Below are 25,197 nucleotides of genomic sequence, written 5' to 3'. Positions count from 1 at the left end.
TGCAAGTGCCAGTCTGTCTAAGGCAAGGCATGGGAAAACCAAGATAGGGAAAAGGCATGCCTTTAGGCTCCTCTATGCCCTTCAGTGTGCTGTCCTTCCCCACCAATGAAATCCTACCCTTTAAGACTCAACTCTAGCACTGTTGTCCTTATTAGGCTTTGCAAAGGGAGTGGACACCACATTCCTCTGTAAATCCATGACCCTTGTTGATTCTGTCTCTTATTTTTTTTTTTTAAAAGAGGATTTTTTTTTTAATTTTTATTTATTTATGATAGTCACACACAGAGAGAGAGAGAGAGGCAGAGACACAGACAGAGGGAGAAGCAGGCTCCATGCAGGGAGCCCAACGCGGGACTCAATCCCACGCGGGACTCGATCCCGGGTCTCCAGGATCGCGCCCTGGGCCAAAGACAGGCGCTAAACCGCTACGCCACCCAGGGATCCCCTGCCTCTTATTGTTATGTAGACCTGACTTGGCTGTGATTCATGCTATCTTCACCTTTGACTTTCCCACAGAGCCTAACCATGTTGCGCACATACTAGTTGATTAAGAAATATTCGTGGGATTGAAAAGGGAGGCTCAGGGACCTGGAAGCCAATATCATAAACTTGCTCTTGGTGAGCCTTGTTTATCTTCACCTGTGCAAAGACAAACACAAACCCTGTGGAGCGGTGCTTTAGAGGATGTTGGTGTGGAGTGGGACAACAGACTGAGTGCTTTTGTTGTGTGGTATTTGTATTGTGGCTCACATGGACTGATGTAGCGGATTAATGACCACCCCCCCTGGGGTGGACCACCAATCCATGTAGTAATCCCCAGAACCTGTGAATATGTTAGGTTACATGGAATCACCGTTGCTAATCAGCTTCCTTTAAAATTGAGAGAATATTTCGGGTTATCTGGCTGGGCCCACTGTGATCACAAAAGTCCTTGAAAATAGAAGAAGAAATCAGAAGCAGAGAGAGCAGCAAAGGCCTGACCTGATGTTGCTGGTGCTGAGGTCGGTGGAGGGGCTGTGTGCTAAGGAATGTGGGTGCCTCCAAATGCTGTAAAAGGCAGGAAAACATATTCTCTCCTAGAGCTTTAAAGGGAACCCATCCCTGCTGACATCTTGGTTTTTAGCTCAGTGAGACCCGTATCAGACTTCTGACCTGGAACTATAAGATAATCAGTAAGTGTTCTGAGCCACTCATTTTGTGGTCATTTATTATAGCAGCCATAGGAAACTAATACAGCCTTGTTTGAAATGTTTCTTGAGGTCATTTTTTAAAAAGATTTTATTTATTTATTCATGAGAGACAGAGAGAGAGAGAGAGAGAGAGGCAGAGACACAAGCAGAGAGAGAGGCAGGCTCCATGCAGGGAGCCTGATGTGGGACTCGATCCAGAGACTCCAGGACCACGCCCTGGGCCAAAGGCAGGCGCTAAACCACTGAGCCATCCAGGGATCCCCTTGAGGTCATGTTTTAACCATATAACCCAGCTATAAAAGGCATTTTCAACTCTTCTTCAACAACAGGAGAGTGTAGCAGCCCACCCTGGAGTTCTATCAAGTTATATCAGGGGATCTAGTGATAGGATGGCCCTGTTATATAAGGAAAAGTCTGTCAAATGGATCTTACCTTTATTCCCTAGTACAATTCCTAGAATAGAGTATTGTAGAAAGTTATTTTACTTGTTTTTAAGGATTCATACTATGACAGAAAATTCAATGTGAGCTCCCATTCTCTCAGATGTAATACTGTGCAGTTCAGACAGTAAATAGGTGATCTTTTCTATCATTTTTTGGAATATGGTCTGTGGTTAGAAATCTAGGCCACAGGACTTGTGTTTTATTTAGGCAGAGCTCTTGGGGGCCAGGATCATGGATTAGAGACCCTCTTGTGCTCGCCTGTGTAATGGGGGTTTATTGCAAGCATTAGGAAGGGTGCTGGTAACCTCATGATGATTCCAGGATTTCTAGGACTGCCTGACTTCCTACAACTGCCTGGAGCAGGGTTCTAGGCTCTGGATCCTCAGCATGGGAAGCTTGTCTTTCTTTCCAGCTTCACCCCTGTGAAGTGACTTGACTCTTCTCAGGCTCTGCTTTTCTTTGCAGTCTTGCTTATCCCACTGCCAGCTGGCTCGCTTACCTGCAGCCCTGTTTCTTCTCTGCGTGAAAGCTTCTGCTTAGTGGAGCTTTTGCATCTGACTGATTAGAGCTTGCCTGTGGCCTGTGTTTCACATACAGACCTTGCTTTATTTTTTATTTGTTTTTTTCAGACCTTGCTTTAGAGCTTCCTATTACCACCGGTGCCCTTTGCAAGTTGCCTAACTAAACCCCATAGCCTCCAATTAAAATGTTTGAGGAGGAGACTAGCTGTCCCCTCCCTCTCTGAGAAGAGCTTCATAGGCCCAGAGCATGAGTCTGGCCATAGTCTTTGGATTGGCTGTTCTTCCCTTCTAGAGGTTATTAATCAAGCCTCTGTTGGGTGCTAGGCACAGCTCTAGCCTTAGTGGTACAGTAGTAAATAAGGAAAATTAGTCATCTCCCCTCATGAAGTTTATATTTTAGTAAGGGGAATCAGTAAGCAAATCAGATTTATGTTGTTAGTGCAGTGAAGAACATAAAACAAGATGAAAGAAGGAAAGTGATAGGGGGCTGGGGGAGGGTGGGCAGATATTTTACCTCTCTGGTCAAAGAAGTCTTATGAGGAGATGACATTTCAGGTTAAACTGAAACCTGAGTGGTGAGTAGGAGCCAGGCATGGTTAGGCATTCCAGGCTGTAGAAGAGCCCAAGGCGAAGGCCAAGGTGGAATGAAGTTGGCACATGGTGGGGCTAGAAAGAAGGCCAACGGCTAGAATGCTGAGGGCATGGTGAGTGGTAGGAGATAAGACTCAGGAGGCAAGGGGCCTCATTGGCCATGGTGAGAACTTAGGGTCTTGTATTCACTGCACTGGGGAATGTGGCTTATTGCAGCTGCCCTGTGGAGACTAGTAGGTAGGAGGCAAGGGAAGAAGTAGGGGTACCACTTGGGAAACTGTTTAGCCTTTCTCAGACTAGGAGGGCAGCCATGAAGGTAAGGACAACTGGATGGATTCAAGGTGGGTTTTAGACTTGCCAATGGATTGGACATGGAGGATTAAAGAAAGACCCGCATCTACAGTGACTAGGAGGTTTTGGCCTGAGCTGGGGGGGGTCTTACAGAAATGAGAAAGCTGGGGAAGGCCCAGTCAGCTACGGTGGCAGGACACCACTGTGCTATGCACGAAACTTGTCTGCTGTGTGTGCCCTGCGATGGGAGCTGTGGAAGGGGCAGCTTCCCCAAGAGGAGGCTGTGGATGAGCTGTCACTGTAGGGGACGCTTCAGTTCAGTGAGGTCCTCACTATCGCCGGAGCAATCCTCACATAGCCTTGACAGTCTGCTGTCCGTGCTGCTCCATTGTGCCTCCCAGACCTCTGCTGTGCCTCTGGAGGAGGCCAGCTGTGGACAGGAGGTTTTAGACTTTTGAACTTCAGAAGGTAGTGTTTTTTCCTGCAAAATATGTACTATTATATATCTATCCCAAGAGATATGTTTGCTCAGCTGCGTTTGGTTGTTGTAGAGACGGCCTGGTCCTAAATGCTCTAAAGCAACTTCTCCAAATCTAGCATTCTTAATGTATTTGGGGTTGGACTGCATCACCAGAAAAATCTTCTGGGAAGAGGCAGTGTAGAAGGGGAACTCCAGGAAAGTGTCCGAGATCTGGAGAAACAATTTCAGAAACAGAATTTTTTGCCCTTTGCTTTTGAGTCTCAGAAATGAACATAAAGAATCTAACTAAAGAGTAAAGCTAAGCAGTAAGAGCTTATAAAGACAACAGAGAACCGGGCTGCTGGTAGAAACAGGTTTGAGTTTTAGTGGAGAGGGAGACCATGAGGATTTAGGTAGCATAGCTTTGCTGTTGAGGAATATAATGGGAGTAGGAGGGTCTGTTCTGAACATTAGTTAACAGTTCCTTCCCTGTGTGGCTTGTGGGCGTCAGCAAGAAGGTGGCCTCTTTTGATTTGTCACTGAGAGACAAACTCAGTCATCAAAACAAAAAATAGCTCTTTATATAAAAAGTAGGAGAATTAGTTTCTAGATATTACCCAGTGTTTGAGTTTCTGAAAGAACATCCTGAAGAACTTCATCCTGTGCTCACGTGGTAACTGCCCCATTTGCCAGTGGACTACCTCATCTCATGATGGGCAGTTGGGACCTACCTGCCCTGATAGCTTGATACTGAGCTTTTTAGAGGAAGTTAATTTATAAATCCCTTTTATTTATTAAAATGAAACACTTTCAATGAATTCTTAAAACAACATGTGATTGTATTAGTTTGTTATCGTAAGCAACTCTTTTCTAGTTGAGTAGCAAGCTGGGTCTTTTAAAATGCCTTCTTTGTTCTTTAAATTATTAAACAGGTCTTTCTCTGCCTTGCAGGACTCTTTTAGCCACTTGCACAGACAAGTTTTTGTTGTTGTTTTTAGCAATGTTACTGCAGCATAATTTATATACCATAAAACACAGTCATCTTTTTTTTCTAAAAATTTTTAATTTTATTTATTTATTAGAGAGAAAGAGAAGGAGAGAGAGAGTGCGAGGTGAGGGGAGGAACAAAGGGAAAGGGACAAGCCAACTCCCCGCTGAGCAGGAAGCCTGACGTGGGACTCCATCCCATAATGCTGAGGTCTCCACCTGAGTCGAAATCAGGAGTCAGACATCTAACTGACTTGAGCCACCCAGGTGCCTCAAAACACACTCATCTTAAGTTGTTGTGCGGTCATTATCCTAATCTAGTTCTAGAATTGGATTCCATCACCCCACTGAGATCCTGCCCTTTTGATCTCAGTTCCTACCTTAGCTCCAGATGAACACTGATCTGCTTTCTGTGTCTCTAGATTTGCCTGTTCTGGACATTTCATATAAATGGAACCATACTATACATCGCCTTTTATTTTATTTATTTATTTTTTTTAATTTTTATTTATTTATGATAGTCACAGAGAGAGAGAGAGAGGCAGAGACATAGGCAGAGGGAGAAGCAGGCTCCATGCACTGGGAGCCCGATGTGGGATTCGATCCCGGGTCTCCAGAATCGCGCCCTGGGCCAAAGGCGGGCGCCAAACCGCTGCGCCACCCAGGGATCCTACATCGCCTTTTATGACTGGGTTTTTTCACTTAGCATCCTGTTGTCAAGGTTCATCCATGTTGTAGCGTGTCTGTATTTTATTCCTTGTAATTGCGAATAGTATTCCATGTATTAACACATCACATTTGTTTATTCATTCATGACAGACATTTTTTTAAAAAGATTTTATTTATTTATTCATGAGAGACACACGGGGTGGGGGGTGCAGACACAGGCAGAGAGAGAAGCAGGCAGGCTCCATGCAGGGAGCCTGATGTGGGACTTAATCCCAGGACTCCAGGATCATGTCCTGGGCCGAAGGCAGGCACTAGACTGCTGAGCCATCTGAGGATCCTGACAGACATGTTTTTAAGGGAAGCTTAGTACCTTCATCATTTGGGTATTGATTTTCCATTCCTGGTAATAAAATTTTCGTACAGTTTGAGATGGGAACTTTCTTCTTAGGTGAGAATAGGAAATGGCAGTGCAAGTGGAAGGATGATTGGTTTGAGTGCTATTGGACAGTGGTGCCACTGGTTAGTAACATATCACAGCCCCTCCAAGTCATTGTGGGAAAAAAGAGACAAGAGGTGGGGGAAGAGCTTGACTAGAACCATGGTTACTGACCTTATTTATCTTCAATGGACCTGAAGTTTTTGAGAGAGATTGCCTTAGAAATAATTTGCATTCAGCAATAAAAAAGATCAACCTACCAGCCTGTGCAATAACATGATAAACCTCAGAAACATGATGCTGATTGAAATAAGCCTTACTTTGAAGAGTATATATGATTTCATTTATGAAGTTCTAGAATAGGTGAAACTAAGGTGAAAAAAATCGTACCAGTACTTGCCTCTTAGGGAGGAGAGGGGACTGATTGGAAAGAGGTATAAGAGACCTTTCTGGGATGGTGGTGATCTTGATATAGGGGATTGTGCATATATTTGTCAGAACTCATTGGATGAGAACAGCACACTTCCAATTTGTACATTATGTGTAAATCTTACTAAAAGTAACAGGAACCATTGACAAATAATGAACTCTGGTTGATGTTATGCATGCTGACATGTTAGGGATGAAGTTTATAGATGTCTGCATCTTACTCAAAAGTGCTTTAAAATAGTGGTGCTCAAACCTTTTGGTCTCAGGACTCGTTTGTTCTCCCCCAAAGAGCTTTTGTTTGTGTGGGTTGATGATGACCTGTTGATGTTTACCATATTAGAAATGAAACCTGAGAAAATGTAAAGCATTTTAAAAAACATTTTTAAAGCATTTAAAAAAATGATAAACCCATTACGTGTTAACCTAAATAACAGTTCTGTAGAAAATGACTCTTCTCTAAAAAAACGAGCAGAGTGACATTGTTTTACACATTTGTAGATCTTGTTAATGTTCAGCTAACGTTTGGTTGGAAGATAGCTGGATGCTCATATCTACATTCATCTGTTGCAGTATCACATGCCTGGAAAACTTCACTGCAATACTCTTAAGAGAATGAGAGTAAAAATGAAAAAGTCCCTTACTATTATTTTAATAGTTTTGATATCATGGACCCCCCAGAAGGGCCTCAAGGACCCCCAGGGGTCACCACGTCACTTTGAGAACCACTGCTCAAAATAAGATGGATGGATAGATGAATTTATGATATGGTAAATATATCAAAGTGTTAACTGTAGCATCCAGGTTGTGGGTACATGGGTGTACACCATATAATTTTTTTAAAAAGGATTTTATTTATTTATTCATGGGAGATACAGAGAGAAAGAGAGGCAGAGACACAGGCAGAGGGAGAAGCAGGCCCCATGCAGGGAGCCCGATGTGGGACTCAATCCCGGGTCTCCAGGGTCGTGCCCTGGGCTGAAGGCAGTGCTAAACTGTTGAGCCACCCGGGCTGCCCTGCACCATATAATTTAAAATTTTTTTCTGTATATTTGAAAGTTTTCATATTGTTAGCAAAATGAGAAAAAATGCATTTATTTAGATAATGACCACCATGGCTTTATCACAGGCAAATAAATACTTTAAAAAATATTGAAGACACTTTTTGGAATGAAGTACTGATGTATGCTACAACATGGAGAAGCCTTGAACACATTATGCTAAGAAGCCAGACACAAAGGCCCACCTGTTGTGATCCTATTTATATGAAATGTCCAGATTAGTCAAACTCATAAAACACAAAGTGGAATAGCTGTTGCCATGGGGATGGAAGAATGGATCATCACAGCTAATGGGTGTAGGGTTGATGAATGTGTTCTAAAATCAGAGAGTGGTGATGATCGTACAACTCTGTGAATATACTAAACATCAATGAACACTTTTAAAGGGAAAATTTCGTGGCATGGAAATTATGTCTCAATAGAACTGCTATTTAAAAAATATTTAAAACTCTTCAGGTTTTCTTTTCTTTTTTTAAAGATTTTATTTATTTATTTATTCATGAGAGACACAGAGAGAGAGAGAGGGGGGCAGAGACACAGGCAGAGGGAGAAGCAGGCACAATGGAGCCCAATGTGAGACTTGATCCCAGACCCCGGGATCACGCCCTGAGCTGAAGGCAGACACTCAACCTCTGAGCCACCCAGGCATCCCTAAAACTCTTCAGGTTTTCTTTTTCTTTCTTTTTTTTTTTTTTAATTTTTTTTTTTAATTTTTATTTATTTATGATAGTCACAGAGAGAGAGAGAGAGAGGCAGAGACACAGGCAGAGGGAGAAGCAGGCTCCATGCACCGGGAGCCTGACGTGGGATTCGATCCCGGGTCTCCAGGATCGCGCCCTGGGCCAAAGGCAGGCGCTAAACCACTGCGCCACCCAGGGATCCCTCTTCAGGTTTTCTTTTCTTTCTTCTTCTTTTTTTTTTTAAGATTTTTAAAATTTATTTATTCATGATATATATATAAAGAGAGAGAGAGGCGCAGAGACACAGGCAGATGGAGAAGCAGGCTCCATGCAGGGAGCCCGACATGGGACTTGATCCCCGCCGAAGGCGGTGCTAAACCACTGAGCCACCAGGGCTGCCCACTCTTCAGGTTTTCTTTTTTTTTTTTTTTTTTTCTTTTTTTCTTTTTTTTCTTTCTTCAGGTTTTCAACATTATCTTTAGGAAGCCTGACTTGGTAGGCACTGGACCACATGATCGTCAATATCTTAACTATGTCAATGTCCAGAAATTTCATATTTGGTATCTTCCATCTCTCCTGTGTATAGTAAATGAGAGAATGGTTGGAAAAATGACCTGCCTCTCTAGCTTGCCCGATAGCTTGCCAAATCACCCTCTCTGAGGTTATCCTGTTAAGACCTTTTTTTCCTCTTAACATTGTATGAGTCAGGTGTTACAAATACAGATGTCCACAAGGACCAGGGAGTGAAATGAGCTATCTGTAAGGAGAAGAGTACTATTTATTCATTCATTCATTCATTCATTCATTCATTCATTCCTCTTATATCATGTATTTTCCTCCTTTTGATAAAGTCATGGTTACAGAGAAATTTTTTATTGTGAAAACCCGTGTAAGCATAAACTGCAATTGACTTGGCCTCAGAGATCAGTGGAAAGGTGATAGGGAGTGGAGGGGTGCTTGGTGAATTAAAGAATATTTGCCTGGTGTAAAGGGGACAACCATCACTCAGCTTCAGGTGACCTTGCTGTTTGGGAATGTGAGCCCAGTGTTACAAGATTTGGCATATTTGAAAAGTTGGAAGAAATCTAAATTAATATGTGAACTCCACTTTTAAATTTGCTTCAACTTACAGTTTTAATGTCTGAGTCCAAGTATTAGTTATTCTGGTGAAATGAATTTGGGCTAGGTTAAATCTGGTTTAGAAATGAGTCTTGGCCTAAGAGATGAAGGAATGTATTGTGCTGTTTGCCACAGGTCAGCTTCTGGCACAAGGAAGATATTTTTAGGTGTTCTGGCTCTTAACATGTACCTTCTGCCCTGTGCTTTGTTTAAAGTCACAGGACCAAAATCTTCTGAATATAAAATTTAACATCTGGTAAACCCTGGAAGTATATATGTACCTAGTAGACAGTTACTTTGAGTTAGGAGGAGCTTGGGCAATTATTTTAAATGATTTTATCTTGGGAGATGGAGGATCGATTCTCCGTTTTGTGAATTTCTTGGACTAGAAATATTCTTAGCTTTATAGTCCATCTGAGACCACACCCCTTAATTTCACCATAATTGCCTCAGATGGGGCTGTTTTTAAAGGGGGATTTTGGGGTGGAGGAAAGGTATAATAATTAGATTTCACTCCAAACAGTTGATTTGGTTATAGTTAAAATGAAATTATAACTCTTAAGTTACACTGAGGAGGTCTGTCTCTGGTTTCGTTTAAAGTTTCTAACCTACACATTTGACATTACATTACATACCTCTGTCTTTCCTCCCTCAGTATTAGAGAGAGAGAGAGAGAGAGTGTGTGTGCATATTTGAGGCAGTTAAGAAAAGAATAGATAATGCCCAGTTTAGAACCTTCCCCCTAAAACACACATACACACATAAAAGTATGGTTTGTGCAGCCACTTTGGGCATGTTCCTGCTCTTGGATTTCTATCTGTATTTGATCTGATCTCTAAGGGTATTGGCAAATTAGTTTATGTTTCTTAAATGCCAATAACTTCTAAGCCAGATTGAAATAGAATTTGTATGTATTAGAGATGCAGTGTTTCTGTTGAAAAGTTGGAGTGTTACTCTTTTAGGCTTAACAACTTACTTTTTGAAATTTGATGTATTTCCAGGTCTCCTTCCAGGAAAAATAAAAGAGATAATCACTGTCAGTTCTCTAGTGTTTATCCCTTAAGACCTTGTGAGGTTTTTGTTTTTGTTTTGTTTTTTTGGTCAGGATGAGTGTATTTTTTTTTCCATTTAATAGATTATGAACACCTTTCAGAGCCCCAAAATATTCATCCTCAATGTTTTTTAGTGACTAGATAGTATTCCACTGTGTGAATGTACTATTTATTTAATCCTGCCCTCAGTTATTGAGAATATTTCATGATATTTTTGTGTAACTCGAAGGTGTTTCTGGGTCCTTGTTCTGTTCATCACTTTTACTTTATTGCAAGATGGCTACTTACTCTGAAAATGTCCCTCTGCCTCTTCCTTCTCCCTGACAGAAATAACCCTCGACCCTGAGAATCTTTCAGCAGACTTTTGAAAACAGGTGGCAATTGGGATTGCCACATTAAGTACCCCCTCTGCCTTGTCACACTCTCCAACCTTTGAACGATAAAGTGTGTGTGGAGGGAGCAGGTGAGCAGGTACACGGCTGAGGAGCATGCTTTGTTCTGTGCCCTTGGCTGCTGATAGGAAAGTGCCCCACATTTTTGTGTGTCCCTACAGCCTGCAGAAGAACAGGGAACACAATGGCTGGTGTTTGACACACCCCTCAGCAGCATGTGCGTTGGAACTGAGGCCAGAGCTTGCATGTCTGTGCTGTGTCCCACTGGTTGACAGACCCCTGAGACTATGGGCTTCATAGTGATGTGAACAGGTGAATGTGGTCCCGTAGCTTTTTGTTGTTCTGGAGGCAGGGGGAGCATTGAGTCTCATGAAAGGTTGTAATTTCAACTGTGAGTCCATACCACATGTGTTGGGGAGCTGTGTGGATGCGTTTCCTTTGAATTATAAAACCAAATGCTGATATGACCTGATTTGTGGAAGAGCTGATTCAATCTGCTGGAAAACAATTTAATTAATCTCTGTCACATCAAGTCCAGAGACCCTGACCTCTGGCTTGGCAGCCTTACTGGTCAGTTTGATCAGTTGTGGGGTTTCTACAGTTCCATCTAGCACACCCCTACCCCTGCACTGTTAGCAGAATGCGTGGTGGAGGGGCTGGTTGGAGACACCAGGACTTTTTTTTGTATTTGGAAAACGGCATTAGTCATAGGACTCCCTTGGTTCAGTGGAGAGGTTATGGAGCCCCTTGTGGCATCTACATCCACCCGCCACATTCGGGGTCAGGGCTCCAGAGCCTGGCCCCCAGCCTCCTAGTTCTTTCTCAGTCTGATCTTCTATTCATTGGATAAGTCTCAATTTTTCTTTAGCTCTGGAATTCATGATTTTTCCCCTGTGAGAGACCTTTTGCCCAAGGAAAAAGTCTTCTGGCAAAAGCAAAGAACCCAGTTATCAGCCTCTGGCTTGTCCTTGGCATTGTCCTTGTGCAGTACCTGAGAGCCAGCAGGCAGGTGGTGCTGGGGAAACTCACCTGTGGCATGCATGGCCCCCATAGTTGCTTCTCACAGCAGCCTACCAGAGACCTCTTGATTACAGTTGGGCTGGCTTGGCTAGTATGTAACCAGTTGCTTTTTGCCCCATAACTTTGTTTGCTTATCTCTGTTTTTGCGCTCATTGCTGGCTCCTTAGAGTTATGGGTGTGTTTGTACAGTGCTTGAGGTGATTGCTGCTGATTGGTAAAATATGGGCAAAGTGTGAGCAGGGTTGGGTGTGGTGTGAGAAATACTGTAATCTGCTGGTTCCCCTCCAGGCCCCTCCAGGTTCTTTCCTGCAGAATCTCTTTCTATTTCCTGCTGTAGAGGGCCCTGGGATAGAAACTTTCAGCCTCTTATAAAGCTAGGGGCAGCTACCCCAGCTTGGTGGCTATAAGTGGTCTTAGGTGTGCTGCCCTCCCAAATTGACTGGAACATTGACCCAGCAGCACTGTAGAAAAACTTGATGCTTCAGCCCTTTGTTCTCTGTTGGCTGGTATCACTGGAAATATATCAGTAAATGAGACTCAAATATGTCCTGGGAGTTCCAGCTCCTGGGTAGGAGATCCATGGCAGCAAAACAGCTAGCTCCAGTGATATGTCATCTCTGAACGGCAGCTGGCCTTCCTCTGTTGCGTCACATGGGTTGGCTGATGGTTTATATGTGTACTTTTTCTCCCTCTTTTTTTGTGTGATGTCTTAAAGTCATGGGAACTAGGGAGCAGAAATTAGGAGGGGAGGGCAGGTTTTTCAGCTGGCTCTTGTTGGCCTGTTGCAGTCTCCTGACAAAGCCATCATTGTTTTAAATAAAGCTCCAGTTGGTTCAGTTTGAATCGGTTCAGTGCTTTGAAACTGGCTGCTTTTCTTCCACTTCAGTGACGTTCTTTGGCTGGGGGGGGACACGACTGCCCAGTCCAGAGAGAAGAACCTATTTTCCTTTGCCCTCCTTGGTCAGTAGCATCTTAGGCGATTAGTTAGCCATTCCAGAGTAGACAGCTGCCTCCTGGTCAGTGGACATCCCAGGCCACTCCTGGACCCCCACTGGGTTGCAGCCATCATGGCCTCCTGGCATGGAGCCTCCAGGAATCAGGCTGCTTGCCTGTGGCCTCAGCCTCATTTGGCACTCTCCTGCCTTACATGGGAGACCACCTTCTCTGGCCAGGTTCCCTACCTGTTGTCACTGCTGCCTGGCCGACTTTCACGCCGACCTTTTGGCCTGGCATCTGCCGCTATCATGCATATGATGCTTCAAGCTACAAAATTAATCTGAGGAATGAATAATTCCTCTGGCTGGAGTCTCAGACATAGTCCCTCCAAGCCTAGGAGCAGGAACTCAGTGTTTGGGTTCTTTCTGCTGCTGACTTAAGTGGCACTGGCCTCTACCCCTCATTTAGTTTCATATTTGTGTGGTCAGATTAGTCATATCCAGCTGTCTGTGGAAATGCCAGCCTCACTGGTGTGGACACTAGGAACTCACGTGGGGGGTGGGGGTAGCTCGAATAAACAGTGAGAAGATCAGACTCCCATTTCCTTACAGAGTCAGGAACTTAGTTTCTCTGCATATGAACTGGTAGCTATCCAAATGCAGTGTGGTTGCAGAGTGGCATTTGAAGAGCTTAGGAAAAATGCAGGGTGTGAGACAAACTTAAAGACCTGGGCCCCAGACAGCCAAGTTAAAGTGCTTTTTTGCAGAGGTGCAAAGGCAGGAGATTATATGTGTTGGACAGAGCCAGATGAGAAGGCAGTAATAGAAAGTGCTCTTGTCCACGGGGTTAGTTCTTACTCTGGGCTGGTCTAGGAAACCACCTACATGGTGAGATCTGTGGAGCATAGAATAATCTGTCAGTGGATCTAAATTATTTCCTCACTTCAGTCCTTTGAGTGGCATTAAGATGAGTAGCTATTAAAATATGTTTACAAAAATACCTTAGTTATTTGCCCCTGTCTAAATGAATAGAGAGCTTCCTTTGATATAAGCGAGTTGTCTAGATGTCCATGGCTTATTTTGTTAACCATTTCTTTAATAAAATTAGCCATTTTTAATGAAAAGTGGTAATATATCTCAAATACATAATCATCACTGCTTTCTTGAATGTATAGAGTATAACTTAATTATCTCTAGATTATAACTTGAATATTATTTATTGTATCATTATAGTCCCTTGATAGTCTTCCACCGTACGTATAATTTGCTTCTCTACTCAGCCATCATAGGCCCTCTTGTGAGTGGGTTTTCGTTTTCATAGCTTTAATGATTGTCTCCTCCAGGCTCTTGGCTGCCACTTGTTCTGCAGTGAGTTTGCCACTTACCCTCCCTGTTTGTCTAGTGCCTCCCGTTTTCTATTGGTTTGCATAACTTGTTAAATTGAGTGTAAAATTAGAGTAATTAACTTAGTGAGGGCTTAGAGATTCTCCTCTGAGTCAAGTGCACAGACTTTTATTATTTATCTTGAATTATTTTTACTTCTATATAACTAAGCCCCAGAGAGTTGAGATTAATGCTATACGTAAAAACTTCTCTTACAGAATAATCTTAAGCCATTATTACCCATTTACATCACTGAAATTTGTTGACAGATTAACTTGTGTGTATGATAGAAATTATCTGCAAAAAAGGGCAAAGATATTACACTCTTATGAAAATTACAGTAAGGGCACCTGGATAGCTTGGATGATTAAGTGTCTGCCTTCAGCTCAGGTCATGATCTCAGGGTCCTGGGAGCCCTGGGCTCCCTGCTCAGTGGGGAGCCTGCTTCTCCTCTCCCTCTGCCCCTTCCCCCCACTTGTGTGTTCTCTCTCTCTCAAATGAATAAATAAACTTTTTATTAAAATTATTTATTTATTTATTTATTTGAGAGACACACAGAGAGAGGCAGAGACATAGGCAGAGGGAGAAGCAGGTTCTCCATGGGGAGCCCAATGTGGGACTCACCCCAGGACCCCAGGATCACACCGTGAGCTAAAGGCAGACACTCAACCACTGAGCTACCCAGGTGCCTCTAAATAAATAAAATCTTAAAAAAAAGAAAAGAAAAAGAAAATTACAGTGTATTCTTATTTTTGAAATGTGGCCACCCCCCCAACTCCAAATCAATATGATAATAGGTGAATATTATTTTCTATTAATTATGAGATGAAAACTCACTTTTTCCCTTTTTCAAAATGGAAATAGTTTCTCTCCAACTCTCCTCATACAGAAGTGGGTAGTCCTTGTCATGGAGAATTCAGACATTTCAGAGAGAAGAAGAGCAGAATCCTCTGAAACACCCTTTGTGGAGTTTTATACCCTATTTTTGTTACTACATCCTTTTTATTTTTTTCTGTACTTGTGTAGGTAAAAATAGACATGCACTATCGTTTTCAGTTATCTTTTGAAGAGCAAAAGTTTTAAATTTTGATGAAGTCCAGAATATATATATATATTTTTTAGTTCATGTTTTTTGTGTCCTGTTTAAGAAATCCCAAACTCAAGGTCTCTCGTTTTCTTATATTTTCTTCAAGAAGTTTTATAATTTTGGTTCTCATGTTGGACAGTGATCCATTTGGGGTTAATTTTTATTTATGTATCAGGAAAGGATTGAGATCCAGCTTAAATACTGTGTGTGATAAGGGACACCTGGGTGGCTCAGCAGTTGAGTGGCTGCCTTCAGCTCAGGGCATGATCCCTGAGTTCCGGAATTGAGCCCCACATTGGGCTCCCTGCATGGAGTCTGCTTCTCCCTAAGTCTATGTCTCTGCCTCTCTCTTTCTGTATCTGTCATTAATAAATAAAATCTTTGAGAGAAAAAAAAGAAAATACTGTGATAAGTGTTCTTATTTATTAGCTCTTCTCATTCCATTTCTTTATTTATTTTAGGATAAATTCTTAGAAGTAAAACTATAAGATATAAGTTTTTAAAGATTCTATTTATTTGAGAGAGAGTGAGAAAGAAATCACAGAGAGAAAGAGGGGGAAGCAGACTCATCTGCTGAGCAGGGAGCCCGATGTGGGGCTCAATCCCAGGACCCTGAGATCATGACCTGAGCTGAAGACTAGACACTTAACTGACTTAGCCACCCAGGCACCCCTAAAACTATAAGACTAAAGGGTATTCACACTGAAATTTTTGATGTATGTCGTCAGACTTGCTTTCAGTTGTACCACTTAGAAAAGACAACTCCCAGTATGGGAGAAAATATTTGCAAATCATGTATCTAATAATGGATGTGTTATACAGAATATATTAAAAAAACTACAACTCGGAAATAAAAGGACAAACAACCTGATTAAACCGTGGGCAAACAAGTTGAATAGATATTCTTCAAAGATATATGGATGGCCAATAAACACATGAAAAAATGTTTAACACTATTAATCATTAGGGAAATGAAAATTGAAACCACAGAGATACTGCTTCACACCCACTAGGGTGTGACAAGTGATGGTGAGGATGTGGAGAGACTGGAACCCTCTGTACGTTGCTGGTGGGAATGTAAAATGGTGTAGCCACTGTGGAAGCCACTCTAGTAGTTCCTCAAAAAGTTAAACATAAATTTGCCATTTGCCCCAGGAGTTGGCATTCCTAGGTGTCTATGCAAGAGAAATGAAAGCATATGTCCATACAAAACCTGTAAACCAATGCTCATAGCAGCATTATTCATAATAACCCAAAGGTGGAAACAACCCAAATGCAGCCCGGGTGGCTCAGCGGTTTGGCGCCGCCTTCAGCCCGGGGCGTGATCCTGGGGTCCCGGGATTGAGTCCCGCGTTGGGCTCCCTGCACGGAGCCTGCTTCTCCCTCTGCCTGTGTCTCTGCGCCGCCCCCCACGCCTCTCTCTGTCTTCCATGAATAAATAATCAATCTTTATAAATAAACAAACAGAACAAACAAAATGTGTTGCATCCATATAATGGAATATTGTTCAGCTGTAAAAAGGAACTAAAATATTCACTATCATATGTATGAACCTTGAAAACATTATGCTAAGTTGAAATCTGTCACAAAACCACGTGTTACATGATTCCACTTACATGAAATGTCCAGAGTAGACACACATTTAGAGATAGAAAGTAGATTAGTAGTTGCTTAGGATTAGGAGGTAATGACTGAGGGGTATGGCTTGTCTTTTTGAGGTAATAGGAATGTTGTAAAATTGACTGTGGTGATAGTTGCACAACTCTGTGATTAGACTAAAAACCATTGAAATTATCTACTTTATTTTTTTTTGAAATTATCTACTTTAAATGCATGAATAGTATGGTATGTGAGATACATTCCAATAAAGCTGTTAGCAAAAAAAAGAAAAAAAAAAAGTTGGACCAGTCAGTATTCCCACTACCAGTGTTTTTTTTTTTTTTTTTTTTTGATAAGCACACAATGAGAGAGAGAGAGAGGCAGAGAGAGAAGCAGGCTCCATGCACCGGGAGCCCAACGTGGGATTCGATCCCGGGTCTCCAGGATCGCGCCCTGGGCCAAAGGCAGGCGCCAAACCGCTGCGCCACCCAGGGATCCCTCACTACCAGTGTATTAAAGAGACCCTACTCTCCCACATCCTCCCCAACTCTGAGTGTCATTACTGTAATTTGAAATTTTAATTCACCTCTTGGGTTTAATATGGAAACAATAAAATACACCCTTTTGAATGTACATTTCAATAGTTTTGACAAATGTATACACATGTGTAACCACTATAGCTAAGATACAGAACATTTCCAGAAGCCCAGAAGGTTCCTTTGTACCCTTTCCAGGCATTCCTCCCGTCCCCCATCTGCTCTCTCAACTGTAGATTCGATTGGTCTTTCCTTGTGTTCTGTATAAATGGAATCATACAGTATGTACTTTTTTTGCTTGATTTCTTTTCCTCAATATGTTTTTAAGATTCATCTGTGTTGCTCCATGTATCAATAGTTAATATTCTGTTGCTTGGACATACCACAGTTTGTTTTATCCATTCCTCTGTTCAGAAACATTTGGCTTGCCTTCCTTTCGTTTTATCGTTTTTAGCTTCAGTATAAATAAAGGTGGTGTGACTGTTCATGTACAAGTCTTTTTTTTTCCCCCAGGCAAAGAACTTTATTAACCTTGTTTCAAACTTTATTCCCAGGCTTCTTCAGCTTAATTAGCTGCAAAGAATGAATTGTGTATAAGCAAAAACTGAAAAGAGCTGCGGTGTTCAAAGGGCTTGGGCTTAAAAATATTAGAGATCTAGATTTTATCAGATCCATGAACAAAATTTTAAAAAGCAGGGGATCCCTGGGTGGCTCAGCGGTTTAGTGCCTGCCTTCGGCCCAGGGCACGATCCTGGAGTCCCGGGATCAAGTCCACATCGGGCTCCCGGTATGGAGCCTGCTTCTCCCTCTGCCTGTGTCTCTGCCTCTCTCTCTCTCTCTCTATGTCTGTGTCTATCATGAATAAATAAATAAATAAGATCTCTTAAAAAGAAAAATAGGTAAATCAAAAAGTCTTTAAAAAATTTTTTAAAAAGCAATCATAATATAAAATAGCAGCTCCCAGTAACTTCTTCAAGTTTTATCTTCTTCAGAAGTTGACTCAATTCAGTTTGCTTCATTCTTGGAAGCTTCATCAAAATTCTGCACAAGATCTGGAACTTCATCAACATCATCCTCTCAGGTAGCAAGTGGTGCTTTTCCATCCACAGATTGTTTGGGCAGAGCTTCAGCCAGTCTTCTTAATCTAGTCAGACTGTCTGCACCAAGCTGGTTTAAGATACTGGGTAGCATTTTTGTCAGCTGCTTTGTCTCAGCATGGCCTGTAATGGTGAAAGTGTTCGCTGCCAGCGATGCCTGAACTTTAGGGTTGTTAAAGTGGATCACTATTCCTTGGTTTGTGAACTTATTCACTTCTTCAATACTAGAGATAGTGTTTACCTCTAACTTCTTTAAGGAGAACTGAAGTTTTTTATCATCTGCTGTAGCTGTTCTATGAACCACCTTCTTTCGGCAAGCAGTTCTTTTTCCACCAATGTGCACTTGTGCTTGCAGTTTGGTGAGTTTCTCCTGGTTCATGATAGTTTCTTTCATCCTGTTGGAGCGGAAATGGGACCACACAGGGGAATAGGGTTGGCGCTCAGGAGGTCTCAGGCGGACCAGCTGAGATTAGGTGCACACACGCCAGGATGCAAGATGGCAGCTTCATGTACAAGTCTTTTTTTTTTTTTTTTTTATGTACAAGTCTTGATGTGGACACATTTTCATTTCTCTTGTGTAAATGTGAGTCATAGGTAAGGAGATGTTTCACATCGTAAGAAATTACCAGCTTGTTTTCCACAATGGCTGTACGTTTAAAGGATATCATGTATCATTATTTCTGTGCTTTCATAAATCTTTGTTAATCTGATAGGCAAAAAACGGTATCTCAGGTGTTTTAGTTTTCATTTCTTTGATCTCTAGTGGATGTATTGTTCCCTGAATTTGACCTTTAATTTTATTTATTTATTTTTAAAAAAGATGTTATTTATTCATAAGAGACGCAGAGAGAGAGAGGTAGAGACATAGGCAACAGGGAGCCTGCGGTGGGACTCGATCCCAGGACCCTGGGATCACGACCTGAGCCAAACTTGATCATGATGCTCAACCACTAAGCCACTCAGGTGCCCCTGACCATTTATTTTATATTTGTGAATTCCCTTTTAGTTCTTCTCTTTTGCTCTTTCTTTAAGTTGGGAAATTAGTCTTTCTTTCTTGCTTTTTTTTTCTATTTATTTATTTGAGAGAGAGAGGGAGAATGAGCAGGGGAGGGATAGAGGGAGAAGCAGACTCCCCACTGAACAGGGAGCCCCAAGTAGGGCTCAATCCCAGGACCCTGGGATCATAACCTGAGCCAAAGGCAGCTGCTTAATGAACTGAGCCACCCAGGTCTTTCCTTTTCCGTTTTTTCCCCCAACAGTTGTATTATTAAAAATCTTAACGCAGAAAATTTGGAACAACCATCCCCTTTATAGCCATCTACCTGCAGTAGACGTTTGTTAACTTTTGCCTTACTTGCTTTATGTACCTGTCTCTCTTACTTTCATATGATTCAGAGAAAATGTTGGAGACATCATGACCTTGTATTCCTAAAAATAAAGATACTCCCTTCCATAACCATTATATCATTTTCATGCCGAAGAGAATAATCTTTTTCCCCCTTTTCCCCTTGGCATAGGACTCTTTGAAGTGATAGGCCTAGTTGTATGGAAAAACGTCCCACATTCTGGATTTGTTTTCTTTTTGTAATGGTTAACATGTTTCTCCATCCCCTGTATTTCCTGTGAACTATGTTGGGCCTAAAAGGCTTGATTATATTCAGGCTCAGGATTTTTGGTGGGTATGCTTCACAGTCACATCAAAGGTACATAATGTCAGGTTGTCCCACCATTAATGATGCTAAATTTGATCATTTTGTTAGTATAACTGCCAGATCTTTTCATTGTAAAGATATGTTTTTCTCTCTGCAGTTAGTAAGTTGGGGAGCTTAACCAATTTTGTAGAACTATTTAGTAATGTTCTTTTCATGGTCTCTCCCTTCATTTGGCACTTACCTTCTAACTTTGCTTATTGAATTTTTGATTTAGGAGAGATTTTTCACTTTTTAAAGTCAAATCACCAAAGTAGAAGACACATCTTTCCCAAACTTTCCTTTTCTCAATCTTGCTCTCTCCTTCCTCTTTTTCTCCCCTCTTTCTCCTTCTGCTTTACTTCAGAAACGGCTGTGATAAGTTAGCTCTTCCTCTCATTCTGTCATCTTTTTTGGATGACAGATTCGGGAAATTGCACTGGCTCTTTATGTAGAGATCCTGAAGATCCTATAGATCCCTCTATGTGGATCCTGAAGGCTCCAGACAATTGTATTCTTACCTTCACTTCTTTGCTCATCAAAGTTAAGGATAAAGGAGAGAAGGGACCAGAAGCCAAACTGCTAATATTTTGAGAAAGATCTCTTTATTCCTTCTACTTGAAACCATTGTCTCTACATCCTCTTTCCCTGGTTAATTCCTGCCCATCCTTGGGGGCCTCAGCTTAGGCCTCCTGCCCGAGGAAGATGTCCTGAACCTGCTGATGACATTGAATGCCCTTTTGTGTGTTTCTGTACATTGTACATGTGCCTTAGCTCCCTCGAAGCTATCTTTCCCATTAGCTTGTGATGTTCTGACATCATTGTAACCCAGGTCTCAGTGCAGAGCTTGTCACAATCTCAGGTTCTTGGTACATGTTGCTGGAATGTTTCCTTTCCTGGCCTGCAGATGATCTCTGCCACATGGTCTGGGTGCATCTGCTTCCTGGTTGTGAAAGTAAGGTGGAATTGCAGGCTCTTCTTTATCATTCTGCTGTCTAGCCTGAGTAGTGGCTGGTAAGGGACACTTCTGTGAAGTGTGCCCCAGAACTGATGTTGAAGGCGAGTCATCGGTCACTAGGTGGTACTTCTTTGCTGAGGGAACTTCTGGGGGTATGTGTGCAAGTAATGGTAGGCTGTGGAGGCTCCCAACTGCACTAGTTGATGAAGAGCCATTAGACCTTGCTACTATGTAGACACTCATTGTGGTGAAGAGTGAAAGGGTGCTAATAAAAAAAGAAAGGCAGTTGTGTCTGAGTGCAGGGACTGGTGGGATTCGATTGTGTTTCATTGAAGAACCGCGTATCTAATCTCTAAATGGCAGTTCCCTCCCTCTCTTGAGACCTTTGCTCATCACCCACCCTAACAGTCATGCTCTCTCTTTGTCCCCTGAGTCAGTTTCTGGGAAGCTTTACTGCTGTGGCTAAGAAGCCTTTAATTGTGTTTTATCACAGCACACAGAGTCAGAGCAGCTCTGAACATCCTGGGGAGCATTGGCTGGAGGCTTAAATCCATTGTATTGGCTACGTCTTGGATTCTAGACACTGTTAGTCCATATAAATATCTTTCTTCATTTAATTCTTACTGTAGCTCTGTAAAATAGGTTGTTCCTCCCCCCCCCCCCCCAAAGAAAGTGAAGTTCAGAAAGGTCAGACATCTATCCAAGTCTGCCAAGTGGTCAGGAAGGTGGGGACAAAAAAAAAAAAGGAAGGTGGGGACACAGTCTCTTTCTCCATTCCTGTGGCCAGTGGCAGGTAACAGTTGATAATGAAAGAGTGCTTCTCATTAGAAAGGGCTGTTCTTGTTCTTGAGAGTCTGCCTATAGTGAGAGCCACACTGTGTTTCCACCTGAAGAGGGTGGCCTGGCCTGAGATTCTGTTGGTAGTGAATTTTTGTGACACGAATTTATCACTGGGGCACAGTGGATGGGATCGGGCTTCCTAGGCAAAATCTGGGATTTTGACTTAAGAAGAATCAGGTGTTCTTCATCTTCCTTATGCCAGGAAAGTGGCTTGGGCTCCTGCAATAATGAGAAGACTCTGAAATTTTACAGTTAAAAAATCAGTCTAAATGGTTGGCTTCGAATTTCCTCCAAATTTCTCTCCCTACTTTTCCTTCTTCTCCCAAATGCACCCTGGTTCCCAGAGACCTGAGAGATGAGAAAACAAAATCTTGCCATTTGATTCAATCTTATATACCACAAGTTCCTCCTGCCCTGCTCATCTGTTGACTTCATTTGTTAGTATGGAGGGAAAAAAATCAGCATATTAAGGATTTCAGTTTTGAGAAAATAGACGTCCATTGCTTTTTTTGACATTTTTTTTCCTGCACTGTAGTTTGTTAAATGATTTGTGCCTTAGATATGCTCATTTTATTTTTGTCTGTTTTCTTAGGAGTCCTTGAAGGAGAGGTAAATGAAAGAGAGATAAGTTACCCTGACCTTGATATTTTATAGCACTGTAGTAACCAAGGTGTGTTTATCCTCCCATGGAGCTGTAAAGACACACTTTTCTTGTTTTAAGCACTTTTAACGACAGTTTGACATAGAAAATGCCCATGCCGCAGGGTTCCTAATCTATGCCTGAGGTTAAAACAGGTTTGCTAATGAACTGAAACCTCATCTTCTACCACTGTTTTCAAGTTTGATTTTATGAAAGGCAAATTGTTGCTTTTGACAGAAAGACCAGAGTGAAAATGAGCGTATCATGAAGACAAGGATGTAGGTATTTTGAGTGCCGATAAAGATGAAATATGTCCACACATCTCAGGAGATCGTCAGCAGAAGGGCTGCATGGTGCAGTTGGGGTGGTGCAGAGATTTACAGTGTTTCTGAAATAGATGCCAGCCTCAGATGATCTCACTTGCCTTCGTTTGAGTGAGTGAGCCCCAGCTCTCCCCCAGACTTCCTACTTGGGTGGCTGACAAATTGATGAAAATGCATGCATGGGAGGGAGATAAGAAGAGGGAGAGCTTTAGGGTGACAGCTGATTCTCAGTAGCAGATGGAAGGGAGATTGTCTTTAGCAGGCAAAGGTAAAAACCGATTTCATTTTGGAAATTTCTATTGTGTGAGGAGGGCCATATAAACTTCTTTTGTTTGTGGTTTTTATTTTTATTTTTTTAATTAAGGTTTTTTAAAAAAAGATTTTATTTCTTTATTTGACAGCACAGGCAGGGGGAACATCAGGCAGAATGAGAGGGAGAAGCAAGGCCAGGGGTGAGGGCTGGCCTAATCCAAGTGGGCCTCTGTGGACAGTAGGAATACACTGGTGTTTTCACTCTGGAGGTCATTCAGCACATACTCAAGGGCCCGTTGTGTGGTGGCACGGTGCTGGGGACGAGACACGTATTAGTCGAGGGAAGAGACCTGGTTACCCCTTTAAAGAAAGTGCATTCTGATTGTAGACACAGTCAACATACCCATCAGTAGGTAATGGCAGACTGTGGTGGGTACAGGGTGTTGGGAGAGAACATAGCTAATAATTTACACAGAGAGTGGTCCAGGAGGGCTCCTGTGGGAAGCTAATATCTACAAGATGAAGGAGTCAGCCGACTGAGTGAAGTGCTTGTTTATGCCAGTTGTGGGCAGCTGGGAGACTCTACCTTAATGAGTATTTAGGGACTGTGTTCTACCTCATATGCTGTGGGAACCCTTGCAGGAGTTTCAACAGGGGCATTCTTGAGGTTATCCTGACATGTGGGTAGGGGGAGGTGAGGGAAAGAGTGTAGGCTGTGGCAGGTTCAGGACAAGCCCCTCTACTGAGGGAAGGGGGAGGAAAAGCTGGTGAAGGGGAGAGCAGCAGCCTGGCATAGAAGTAGGTGGTGCAGTGGGTGAGGGTCTGGGGGTGGGGTAGGGGCAGGTAAGGTGAGGTGTGGTGTGTCAGGTGAGGTAGGGAAGGGACTGATTTGATGGTGTAGAGGTTGTTGGCGTCCTTGGCAAGAGCAGGTTTGTTGGCTGTTGAGGCAGAAGCCAGGATCCATCAGTGTCCACACTATCTTCCACTTTCATACTTCACCCTATAGAAATAGCACCTCCCAACTCCCTCTCCACCTTGCTTTTGACCCGTACCACTGAGTGCTCCTGACATAACACATACTTGGTTTTCTGTCTTTCCCCATAGAATATAATATAAGTTCTATTGGGCTAGAAATGTTTTGTTGGCTGCTCTATCAGTAGCTAGAATAGTGTTAAATAAGTGACTCCGGATAGTATCATGAAGAAAATAATGTCTCAGTCGGATTAACCTGGCTACAGTATTCATGCTGTATAGCCTACCTGTGACCTGAAAATGTTCTAATTCTTATCATCAACTCATTTCTTTTGTTAAGCAGCATTTTACACAGGTAATAGATGCTACATAGAGTTAACTTATAGCTCTAGCTCCTGCCCCTAAAAAGCTAGGATTTGATAGATGTACCCATACCTACTTACCCTGTTGTCAACTGCCACCCTTGTTACTGTTAGGATCTAGGGTTTTAAATTCAAAGGAGAACAGATTTCATGGGTTTTCTTTAATTGTCAAAGCTGACTTTCAGAAAAGGAGCCAATGTTTGTTTGTTTGTTTGTTTGTTTGTTTGTTTAAGATGTTATTTATTTATTCATGAGACACAGAGAGAGAGGCAGAGACACAGGCATAGGGAGAAGCAGGCTCCACGCAGGGAGCCTGATGTGGGATTCGATCCCAGGTCTCCAGGATCAGGCCCTGGGCTGAAGGCGGCGCTAAACTGCCCGGAGCCAATGTTTTTAAAGCCTATTTATAGGTCTTGGCTACCTGGAGAGTGTTACCTTATCCTTTGAAATGCGTCAGATAGCTTCAAATTTCTCTGCCTTTTAAGTGGGTTAGGTAGCTGACAGTGTCTTGAAAATGACTAATAATGGTAATAATAACAAATTTGTTTCTTGCCAGTCTTCATAGGAACTCAGAAACATCTGCTGATCTATTTCTATTACATCTCTGATAGTTTCTAGAGTCCTGACTCCAGGTGTGTACTCTGGCTGGAGACCTTTGTTAACTTACTTCCTCTTTAAGCCAGATGTCTATATCAGGGTGGAGTTTTTCTTCCTTCACATAAAAATCTTACCGTTGGTGAATATGTGAACCTAATTACCTTTATGCGTAGGTGGATAAAAGTGCTAGAAAATGACGGGATTCTTTGAGGGTAGTTACTCCTAGTGCTGATATGATAGAAGCTTCTGAGTTGTGTCAGTGTCTGTGGCTTAGCCACTTTGATCAGGGTGAGGGTGGTAGTTGCCATATTAGCTGTGGGTGTGTCTGTGTGTCTTGTGTACAGTAAAATGTAGACAGTGTTTGTGTTTGGGTATGTGTGTTTTATTTTGCTGGTTTAGCTTTCTAAATTTTCTTTTTATACTTTAAAACATTAATAGAATATATGATTTGAAATGTGAAGGACATAGATGAAGTAGATTATAGAATACTAGACAGCTTCAGATTTCTCTGATATTTTAAGTAGGGTAAATGGCTTGAATAAGTGGAGAAACATATACTGATTTAGGATGGAGATGACCTGAATGGAATG

General features: G+C 42.2%; 2 protein-coding genes across 3 annotated transcripts in view; one reads left to right on the top strand and one right to left on the bottom strand.

The window, feature by feature from the left end:
• The window catches only part of LOC112676497 (MLX interacting protein), a 59,690-nt gene that overhangs the window by 5,368 nt on the left and 29,125 nt on the right, over positions 1–25,197 (top strand). The window lies entirely within an intron of this gene.
• On the bottom strand, positions 17,778–18,369 carry LOC112676498 (transcription factor BTF3-like). The gene has a single exon (XM_035706671.2). The coding sequence runs from the start codon at positions 18,367–18,369 to the stop codon at positions 17,956–17,958; it is 414 nt and encodes a 137-aa protein (XP_035562564.1). The 3' UTR covers positions 17,778–17,955.

Source organism: Canis lupus, chromosome 26, assembly GCF_003254725.2.
Source record: "Canis lupus dingo isolate Sandy chromosome 26, ASM325472v2, whole genome shotgun sequence".
Lineage (NCBI taxonomy): Eukaryota > Metazoa > Chordata > Mammalia > Carnivora > Canidae > Canis > Canis lupus.
This window is presented reverse-complemented; position numbering and strand designations above follow the sequence as displayed.